At 42.2% G+C, this 11,763-nt stretch overlaps 1 protein-coding gene across 1 annotated transcript; it reads left to right on the forward strand.

Moving 5' to 3' along the window:
• Window positions 1–1,043: 1,043 nt before the first annotated feature.
• Window positions 1,044–10,705, forward strand: LOC146199223 (acid-sensing ion channel 3-like). Its single transcript, XM_084592736.1, has 6 exons — window positions 1,044–1,155; window positions 1,746–1,824; window positions 4,725–4,776; window positions 6,378–6,424; window positions 9,034–9,106; window positions 10,216–10,705. The coding sequence occupies exons 1-6, from the start codon at window positions 1,101–1,103 to the stop codon at window positions 10,504–10,506; spliced, it is 597 nt and encodes a 198-aa protein (XP_084448862.1). The 5' UTR covers window positions 1,044–1,100; the 3' UTR covers window positions 10,507–10,705.
• Window positions 10,706–11,763: the final 1,058 nt, after the last annotated feature.

The following is an 11,763-nucleotide window of genomic DNA, read 5'->3' on the forward strand; positions in this document are numbered from 1 at the left end:
TATCCATCTAACTGTGTACCAACATGGCCTCCGAATAGTCTGCAGCCCAATGCATCACTGGGAAAAGTCTACAGTCGAGCGGTAAGTTCTCGCTTAGAGTGGCTATAACTTTTGATGACGCGTCTTAGGCCTCCGTCTTTGGTCCTTCAAGGTCAGCATGTTCTCACAAGCCACTGTGAACCGCCATACTTCGACCGCACCTGAAATTTGCGAACCAGACGTGGTTTATCTGACGTTTCGATGGCCCGCCCAGATCATACATAAATGAGCAGAACTATTTGAGATGCTAAGGATTTTTTCAGTGAGTCTTCAGAATTATGCTCCCGTTAAATACTCTGTCTCCCGGGCGCCTAATTTGGAATAACGCGGGTAAATCCACGCTTTATATTAAGTAATTGAAAATAAGTAAAATTCTAGGCAATATTCGATCGAATAGTATTTGTAAAAAAAAATTTTACATATTTTGTCCCTAGTCATTTTTGCAGTCGAATGAATAGAGAGTTAGAACAAACAAAATCGCCTCATGGAAATGTTTCTCGTCACAGTCCTTATTTACGCATTTATTTTAACCACTGACAAGTGAATCTAAGAATTCACTAGTCTATCTCTTACTAGTGAATCTAAGAATTCCCTAGTCAGAGATTATTTTGCTAGCATCTAATAAAGATCTGCTGTTCGCTAAAATGCCGCTGTAACATAAAACTGTCTTCATAAGAAAACACCGTGCTGAATTACGCATGTTTTATAAAAGCGATGGCGACTGTCATATTCATTGGCATGCACAGCAGCGCTGATCCCTAAGCACGTAAAACTCGCAGTACCATTGGCTAGGCTGCATGCTCGAGCTTTTGTGAGACCGTGCTGCGAATTTTTTCTTGAAGCTTTTTCTTCTTCTTGTTTTTCCTTCCCCTAAGTTTCACTCACCAATATTTAAAGTAGCGCAAACGAACTTTCAGACATCCCTTCGTCTGCATTGAATGTATTCAAGGGAAAATGCCTGATTCGCTGAGCTAATTTAAAAAGATGGGGGTGCGCAGCTCTGCCTCAAGCTATGTCAACAGGGAGCCGTGCTGAAGAACTGCAGCTGCGAGTCAAGCTTCATGCCCGCACCATCGTACGCTTCGTACAATATTTGCGACGTGCTCAACAATAATGGTGAGCGTTTCCCTCAACACACGGGAGCAGGGAAAATTAAATTCGCGCTTCATATTAACGCCCGAATGGCGCAAACGCATTACACTGAAGTTGTCGCAATACTACAGCTACAATCGTAGATTTGCAAACGCGCCTGTAAACGGAACGTCATCTACAAAACAAAAACACGTGGTAAGACCAAGCAGCTTAACTCAGGATCAAAACTTATTATTGTATTACAGCATCCCTTACTGTATGGGTAAGAAATTTAGCTTTTGTAGCCTTCACGCATACGTTTTTCGCAATAAGGTCATTTGATTCCTGAGTTCGAAGTGTTGGCTCTCAAGCAGGTTGTTTTTAATTATTTTGAATATGCCCTGCTAAGCTGCATTTCTGACCGGAAATGCAAGCGAAGATATTATTACAACTAAATACGCCGCATATTTCATACCGCACGGGTTCGAATAACATAGGTGAACAAAAAAAAAGGGAATATGCGCTGTACAAGGAGTGTGTACTTGTTCCCGCGATCGTTAATGACAGTGTGTGAACAAAGTTCACCCAGAAGTATAGTGTTAGCTGTTTCCTGACAAAAATAACTTTTATTCCAGAAACACTGAACTGCGTTGACCGCGTAAGGCGCAACTATGAACTTGGCCATCTCGAATGTAACTGCCCTCAAGCATGTCTGTGAGTATTAAGACGCAAGCCTTTAATGGCTCATGCTCATTTTCATGCTCATGCTCAAAACGTGTCTCGCTATTGCGGCGGCTCTGACTGGCCGAGGCGGGATGACATCATAGCGGTTTCGACCAATCACAGATCACCACCACAGTATGCGCGAATGCGTGCCCTATATGGTCATATATCAATTAATATTCAATTAAAATTAATTACTAATTATTTAACCACTTATTGAGTAATTAGTAGCAGTTGCCTAACAGAATGCGGCACTCAGGTTTTCGCCTTTCACTACTTTAGTCGCTAATGTTCCTCCTAATTATTTTAATCTCTTCATATGTAGCTGCCAGACAGAACAACTTTAGTCTCTGGAAAAGTTGTTTTCGCATGAAACGCCTACGATGCGGGGCAAACACGACACATTTATGAGCGCACACTAGGCTTTGGCAAGCCTAAGAACGGCGATACCAAACTCTTTTCTCGACATCTCCGGTATGCTATAAAAGTAGCTCAGAACATGTATCGTTTTTGAGCCACATGGCAGCATGTCGGTGGTATACGAACTGACTCGGTTGAACAACACTAATGTTAATTCTGGGTCAACACTCTAATTAAAAAAAAAAAATTTCGCCAAAACATTTTAACTCGATCAGTGCTCGCCCCTTATTCCGCGTGCCCAATGCCATACAACGCTTAGTCTGGGGAAAGATCGAAAGAGGCGGCAAAACCTCAGGAAATAGACCAGTCGGACGCAGGAAGCCATTTCAATGTGACATTACTCACGTAGCCCCTTAGCGAGAAAAATAATTATCTGCCGAGTCTAAAAAGGTGATTGTATTTTTGCACTAATATGTCGCCGTTAGGTAAGCACTCGTAATCAATTAGTGAGAAAAAAAAGGCACTGTTACCATACCCAGACGAAATATCAGAATTCCACTTAAAAGAAGCTTAACAGCAATAAAAAAAAAAAGATATACAATTACTTCCGAACAGAATTTCGCCGGAAAAATTTAATTTAAGGTCGGCAAGCCGCGGACGCTTAGTAGACGCTGATGAGGCCGTGGGGATCTCTTTTTTTTTTTTATTATTCTAAGAGTTTAAAAATCTGGGATAAATATAATGTACACAGGACGCATAGTAAAAATAACTGTATTGGTATGAGTAGGCTTTTCAGCATTTCGCTTGTCTTCGTCCAGTGAGTGAGTGAGTGATAGTGAGTGAGTAGTGATAGTGAGTGAGTGAGTGAGTGAGTGAGTGAGTGATAGTGATTGAGTGTGTGAGCGAGTAATAGTGAGTGAGTGAGTGAGTGAGTGAGTGAGTGAGTGAGTGAGTGAGTGAGTGAGTGAGTGAGTGAGTGAGTGAGTGAGTGAGTGAGTGAGTGATAGTGATAGTGAGTGAGTGATAGTGATTGAGTGTGTGAGCGAGTAATAGTGGGTGAGTGAGTGAGTCATAGTGATTGAGTGTGTGAGCGAGTAATAGTGGGTGAGTGAGTGAGTCATAGTGAGTGAGTGAGTGAGTGAGTGAGAGTGAGTGAGTGAGTGAGAGTGATAGTGAGTGAGTGATAGTGATTGAGTGTGTGAGCGAGTAATAGTGAGTGAGTGAGTGAGTGAGTGAGTGAGTGAGTGAGTGAGTGAGTGAGTGAGTGAGTGAGTGAGTGAGTGAGTGAGTGAGTGAGTGAGTGAGTGAGTGAGTGAGTGAGTGAGTGAGTGAGTGAGTGAGTGAGTGAGTGAGTGAGTGAGTGAGTGAGTGAGTGAGTGAAAAAATTATTTAAAATTAGTTCTGCACAAATCTGCCCGCTCCGCTGCGCTAAAGAATGCATTACGACGTCGTCGATTTTCCGCAGTCCTAGACGTGCGGGAAGCGGCGCAAAAGCGGCTTCACGGTCAGCGGAAAATATTTTAGAAGGCATTTCCAACTTGCGGTCCGATGGAACAATTGCTGTGAAAAGAGAAAACTTTTGCAACAGGCGGTACATTATGTGCACCACCTTTATGCAACTTAATTACAAAACAAAAATTGTATAAAAGTTTTACGTATACATTCGCACTTTCTCAAAAGTTATTTACTGCTTCTTTTTTTTTTTTTTCTTTTTGTCATGCCTAGTGAATAAATAAAAGGCATCTATTAGCTTCCAAAAAGTATCGACTTATAACATAACTTCAAACGGCAAATATTCTGCGTGCGCTGAGCGCTAACAAACACTTTAGTTGTTGTTTTTTAATCGAAAACGAATATTTCGTCTTCAAAGTAGACGGTTCGATTCCAACGGCTCGTTCAATTTTACACCTGTATATCAACAGTTCAGGCCTCCTCCCGGGCCCACGTATGCATATTTGGCTTGTCATATTATCATCGTTATAAACAAACAATGTTTTATGTTTTTTTGCCTCATCACAGACAGCTATTGTGTTCATTGGTAGCAGCTTTGCTTGGATCAATGCTTACTTTGTTCGTGTAAAATATGAGGACTGAGACAAAAACGTTGCCCGAATTCGCGATCGCCTTAGAGGCGTTAGTTTTTCTGGTTTGGTGGCGGTACATGTTGATCTGAAAATCTGAAGCCAAATAATTGATCCGGCTTTTCTCCCAAGTAACACGTGCTATTGTTGCGCTGCAGTGTTCCATTAGAATCTTTTTTGAAAAATTTATCTCGTAGTTCCCTCAAAAGTTTTGAGAAGGTGCTAAATATTGGCAAGGCACTCAAAAAAGCGAGCACCTAAAAATTCGCTCGCCCGAAAAGGGTTACCCTAAACAAGATTATGTGTTGAATATAATACCGAGAAAATGTCCGTTTAAGCTGTCCGGCTGAGTGCCTGGGATGTATGCTCAGAAGCGGCATTAAGTACTTACTTCTAGTGAGTGGCCACGTGTAACTAACTTCAGGAGAATTTCTTTTGCTTTTATTTCAGAGAAACACTGTTCTTGAAATCAGCATCAATTGCTGCTTGGGCGAAAGATGTGGTAAGTTCACGTCTTGTAGTGCACATTTCGCAAACGCCGACCGAGAAATATTACGAACAGTTGGCTAATTTCGGTGAAGGGAATGGCCGGCCCCAGCTGTTGTAATTCTACGCCTTTACCATGCATACAGAAACTAACGGAGTCTAGGTGGTTTAGGTAACATAGCGAAAGCGGTCTACTTTATATACTTTGCGTTCCGCGTTAGTACATATTCAGTTCAGTTCAGTCGCTCAGTCGTGTCCGACTCTTCGTGACCCTATGGACCATGTCACGCGACGCTACGCGGCAAATATTACACCTAACAGCCGAAGCCTGTGGTCGTACGGGTAGAGACGTGATGCAAAGTAGGCTAACAACGAATTCCCTTCCCGATGAATTGGCGTCCGCGTACTGTGCGATGTCAGTGCACGTTAAAGATCCCCAGGTGGTCGAAATTACTCCGGAGCCCTCCACCATGGCTCCTCTTTCTCTCTTTCCCCTTTCACTCCAACCTTCCTTCCTTCCTTGCCTTACGGCGCAGTCAGGTGTCCACAGAACAAGTGTTATAGATACTGCGCCTTTCCTTTCCTGTGAACCAATTATTATTATTATTATTATTATTATTATTATTAGGCATTGCAGTATAAAAGAAAATAAAAAAATGCCTTGTCCTGTTACCATTTCAAACCGCCTTCTTGCACTGCGCACTTTTATTTAAGCTGCGAAGAGCACCTAAACATATACAATCTCTCGTGTTTCCGAAACTATGACGCCTAGTTAAATTTATTTCATTGCTGCAGTCAAATTAGACGAGCCGTGCTTTTGTTGGCGTAAAAATATGATTTCGCTTTCCGCGGTAACCACTTGCAACGATGCCAAAAGATGTTTAGGACTCTGAGTTTCGTCTCTAAATAGCAATTATTAAGCCTTAAAGAATGCATTCCGAAGATGATGCGTTTACTCTTTTGCTGGTTTTGTTTTACTATTTTGTATGTTACATGCGACGAAAAGCGTAAATGAAGGTGAAAATTTTGAAAAGCAAATATAGGCGGCGCATTCCGCTACATTACTGGAAGAACGTTAGAAGTATAATGGCGTGGGACTGGTAGAAAGCGAAATTTATCTTCCAGCCCAAAATAGAGTGAGCACAATACAGCCAAAATGGGGCGAGAATATATAGTTTGTCAATAATGCCCATTTAAGACTGGCTACAATCCCACTCCGCTCTTTCACGACTTTCTAGGGCTCATATGTAAAAGGATTATCTAGAAACGTAATAAATTGTCATCCAACGTCATCCCTATATAAAGCGAACTACAGTATGATTGGACAGCGGAAAGCGTGCAGCTGTAATTACTGAAAATCTGGTAGGCGGGTTGTGTTTCGCACGAACTTCATTGTCACAGACGGATCGCTGCGTCTACTCTTTCATATGAGTGGCGAAAATATGGCGCCAGGGTTACGCGCGTCGAGTTTCGAAGTGCAGATAACTGCTTGAGCAAGACCAGAAAGCGTCTGAAACACTCGTATTCGCCAAATCCTAACCAAAGTCACTGAGACTGAAGTTGACGACACGCGAAGTGTTCTTGATCTATCACAGCTAATCTATGCATTTATTTCAGGGTGGAGCCACAAGTAGCTACAGACAACGAACAAGGTCAAGGGGTTCGTAAGTACGACTCGGTGCCGTTTTTTCTGCGCAAAACCCCTTCTTTACGGTGCTTCTAGTAAGGCTGCCTATTTGCCAGAACCTCGATTCCATGAGATAGGCAAAAAAAAAATTGTGTTGCTAAGTCTAAAATCAGCTCACGTGGGCTACGCAAATAATGTCTTGCGGAAGTCCTGCGGAAGTCTGGAAGGCTTGTCTGCATGAAACCCACCGAGACAGATTTCTATTTTAGACACTACGTTGAGAATAACATTCCGGATATTCATTCTCACCTGAATCCATATATATATATATATATATATATATATATATATATATATATATATATATATATATATATATATATATATATATATATATATATATATATATATATATATAGTTAAAAACGTCAATAACGCCATGCGGAAAGCCAGGTTAGCTAGCTTTCGAATTCCCATTTTTCACCTCCGATATTTCGAACCACAGTGGAGGAACACGACATTAAAAAAAACTGGGTTCGGTTGTTACATTTTTTAGATGCGTAATATAATTTTCCACCTAGAAGCATAAATTAAGAAGTTTATTAGTTACTTTTAATTATATATCGTAAAATGACTCAGCTCATTCACGTACATAGAAACCGCTACTTGAACAGTTCACCTGCACAGGCCGCTAAGACGTATATTTCTCATGGTTTTAAAAATAAAAATCTATAAATATTAAAAACAACGCATGAGTACTACCTCACTGATAAACATAATAAGCTAAAAACAGACTGGGAGTAAAGCGCTCCCGTGCTCAACATGCCAAACATTTTCACGCGCTCAAATATTGAACAACGATGAAAATTCTGCGTATTGTTGGCCCTCGGTAAAGGCGACGGCGCTGATTGACTCTGCTGCTGAAGGACGCGATGAAATAATGCGCTTTAAGCCGCAGACGTTTCGGGACATGGCGCTCTTGCTCGCTCACTAGCAGCAAGAGAGGGTCAGCGGCGCCAAAGAGCTATAGGATGTAAAGTAACACTCCATTTTTCTTTCAACTCTAACTGCTATTTTCGTCGAAACAGAAGAGTAAGCGCAGTTTGTGTTTACCTTGTCTTCACGATGCCTTGAGTAACATATATGTTGACCGGTAAAATGTAACCAACAAGTTAGCTTGTATGCAGAGTACCTGAGCTTTACCTCATTTTGTGCATGCGGAAGAAAAATATGCCAACCTAGTTTGCCGTGCCTCGTACTCAGCCTAACGAACCACGCACTTGAACTCTGTATAATATAGGGCACGCAGAATCGTATATAATGTGCCAAAGGCCGTTGCGCAGCGCTTTTTATTCATTCACAATATCTGAAGTCAAGCGTTTGATATTGTATGTTACCTGAAAGGCATAAATAGATTGAGGTTTCGAAGGCTGGTTTTTTTTTTTTTCTTTGTACACGCAATATTAAAAATAGTAATCAAACCATTCATTCACATACCGCCGACGGTCAGCCGGGCTTAGATGTCAAGGGTTTCATGCTTATACAACGCTGAGAAGAGGGATGGTAACAACACGAAAGCAGCAAACTTCAAGAGGATTTTCAAAAATAAAATAACACCTTTTAACATGCCCAGGTCATCTGACCAAATGTGTACCGGGGTGGATCTAGATGCACGCGTGGCCGCTACATAGACGTCGATGCAAATACGAAACTCTGTGCACGCTCAGAAGTGAGGAACTGCTATCATCCCACGGGATAACCAGCGCGAATCTGAAAGTTCAAGTTAAAAGCAAATAGCATGCATTTATTTAATTTTCGGCTCGACGAAACCCGAAAGCCGAGAAGAAAAAACGGAAGAGTGTTTCGAACTTCCACACCCCAATGATTCGATGTCATGTGGCCCTCCGCTTTCTGCTGCAGTGTGACAGCAGGGACAAATATATATATATATATATATATATATATATATATATATATATATATATATATATATATATATATATATATATATATATATACTTTTATCGTGAAGTGCGCTCCCTTGTCGTTATCGTCAGCAGTAGAGCAGCCACGAAATAATAATATTAATTCACTTTATCAAGAATTCCCGAAGCATTTTGATGGAGACCAATCTCACGTATGCTGAGGTCATCTGATGCATGTTTAAAAAAGATCAATGTAGACAAAATTATTCCAAAATATTCCCGTGCACTGTGCCTCCTTTTGGCATCAGCTTACAAAATATCATCGGGGCTAGCACAAAGTAATGCCGAACAGTATCTAATGAAACCTGCTAAAGAAAAAAAAAACATTAATTTTTTTTTACTCCACTTCAAGCAAAACAATAAAGTGACACTTTCATCCGGTACATAAGAAGGCGGAGGAATTAACATAAACTGCAAGTATCAAAACACGTCTCTCGCTGGCATTTCAATAGTTAACAACTGCCCACTTGGTATTGCTTGAACGTGTGCAATCTACCTGTTCGTCCACCCTCAGCACATCATGTGGTAACAGTTGCAAGTTTTGCATGGTTTTACATTTCCTACACACAGGGATTATGCATTATTAAAAAATTACGGTAAATTGCGTTTAGTTGTCAAATTAAGCATGCGTTGTTTTGTTTTTGTTTTTTTCTTGGCGCAGGGTTTTCGCCAAGGTCGTCATCTACTTTCAAAGCCTCACAGCGCAGAACGTTCGGCAAGTGGCACAGTACAGCGTAAGTAGATTCCGTACTCTTTTTATCTGTATGCGGTAAACACAGTCTACTTTCGTAACATGATATGCCCGTAACTTTGGTACGGTACTTATAAAATAATGGTGCTCAACAAACCACCCTTCACACGTTGGCTCTTTATGGGGAGTGACGAATGTTAATTACACCGATGTTAAAAATTAGCCACATATAATGCAATGCAAAGGCATTGATCCGCGAACGCATGAGCACAGGACTGGTTGTACGTCAATTTCAATCCTCATCTCCCTCCCCACCCCATATGCCTTTAAGTATGCATTTACTGGCTTAACCATATTGAGAATTTTCGGTCATGAATCGTCAGTCAATCATAAGCAGCTCTTATGGCGATAACGACTACTCTATTTTGTAGCGATGCACGCAACAGCACGGCGGACAAAAATTACCATGATGGACGTGTTTTTTTATTTGTTTGCTTGCTTGTTTGTTTGTGTTTGTTTTTCTACATACGGTAAACGCCAATTTTTCCCAGCGTCTGTCCCCAAAGAAATTGAGCTGTATGCCAGGAAAAAGTACACATAAATAAAATGTTAGGTACTCGTTGAATCCTTGCACTTCCTGTATACGCTACGATAAAGATAACCAACAAGGCTGAACGGAACGGCAAGAGAGCGCTAGCATACAGGATGGGAGAGAATAACAGGTAGAGACATGCACTGTGTCTATTTGTTCTTCTCTTCCGTAGCGTCTGTCGGCGCTGTTTCGCCGTTCCGTTTAACATGAACTAACCAGACTGATTCAGCTCTCTTCTACAAAGCCTGTATGCAGACACCTTTAACACCAAACACGCTGTAGCATCACAGACATTTTCCATCTTTGTCTCCCCCTTATGAGCACAAACCAACATTCCGATGTCCATAAAGCTTTTCTTTTTTTTTTTTTTTTTTTTAACAAAACAGTGAATATGCCTGAACGGCAAACAGAAAATAAAAGGGAGATATTTAGATGTTGATTTCATATGCAGCATTAAGTAGAATCTTCGTGTAGCTTAATTAGTTGTAGCGGTGAAACGTAATAAATACCTTCCCGATGACCAACCCTCGTTCATAGCGTTGCCCACAATCTTGCTGCAGCCTTCTAACCTGGTGAGCAACATGGGCGGCATCCTCGGCATGTACGTGAGCTTCTCGTTCCTTGTGATCTTCGAAATATTCGAGGTGGTCGCCCGCTCTGTGGTCTCGGCGCTGCGCGCCTGGCGCTCGCGATCACGGCAGCAGGCCCCCGGCGCCTGGTGGAAGGTGGAGAGGCCGGCCGCCGTCACCACCACCGCCGCCGCCGCGCCAGACGCCCTGTATATGAGCCGCCCCATACCGCTGTTCCAAAGAGAGTCGCTATCACTCTACCAAGGCAGCAACAACCGGTGACGGCGACGGACAGCGTAAACTGGGAGCTCTGCCTAAACCTCTTCTGGACCCATCGCTCCCGGGAGGGTCTGTAAAGAACACAGACACATACACTGCTGTCAGTGCGCCTCTCACCGTCTTCTTGGATTCTGCAAGTTGTCTTTATTCAGCTTTCTGTCATGGATCATTCAACGTTGAATTTCTTGATAATAAAGCTCACCTGTACTGAATTAGATTCTGTACCGGCAAGTGTGTACTGCCCTGTCTTTTTTACCTATTTTTTAGAGTGCTGCAGCTCTTTGCCGCCTTTTCCTGCGTTTCGCGTCACCGTCGCCGTTGTCCCTCGTAACCAGCTCGGCAGCCGGAGCAAACGTACCCCTGCCGCCACCGTTCGCCGCTGCGTGTACCCTCCCCCCCCCCCCTCCTTCTTCCTCCGTGGCGACGACCGCGCGTGTTCGATGGATGGATGGAATATAGGAGCGTCCCCTTTGAAACGGGGTGGTAGCAGTAGCTATCATGCTCATTTTTCTCCCTATATCTTAATTATTGTTTTAGATTGGTTAACTATACCATCATTCTATTTATTAAATTTTTATTTCTACCATTACTAACATTATGTCACCTCTGCTTTTAAGCCACCAATCTTCCAGTCGTTTTTTTTTTTTTTTGCTAGCTTCCACCGCCGGTTTATTCACCCGGCCACTGGCATATCTAAACCCTAGAGCTTCAGGAACAGTGACTGCGCCTGCATCAACTTCCGGATGGATACCATTACATTCGAGTATAATATGGTCAATTGTTTCACTGGAGTTACCACATACAGCACATGCGTCATCTTCATTGTTAAATTTCTTTTTGTAGCTGCGTGTTCTAAGGCACCCTGATCTAGCTTCAAAAAGTAGGGCACTGCCTCTTGATTTATCAAAGAACGCTTCCTTCCTGAGGCTGCCTTTTCCACTTTCGGTATAATTCCACACTGTTTCTTTTCCATCGAATTTATCCAAATTTTACCTTCTGTGTTTATCACCTGTAGCTTAACGCTCTTTATTTCTTCGTCCTTGTGACCAGCATACTTACTGGTTAGCTTCCTAGTTCTTTTCCTCTATCGCGAGTCAACGCTTTTTAAGTATAGGTATTTAAATACTTTAGCTGCCCATCTGTTATTGTACAATTTCCTCAGGCGTCCCTCATATATTATTTTACTCTGAGCTTCCCGTACTTCGAAAGATGCCCAGCCCATATCTCCCCGTACCGCCTCATTTGTGGTTTTGCCGTGGA

This window comes from Amblyomma maculatum, chromosome 2 (genome assembly GCF_055883805.1).
Source record: "Amblyomma maculatum isolate TAMU_Amacu chromosome 2, ASM5588380v1, whole genome shotgun sequence".
NCBI classification, from domain to species: Eukaryota; Metazoa; Arthropoda; class Arachnida; order Ixodida; family Ixodidae; genus Amblyomma; species Amblyomma maculatum.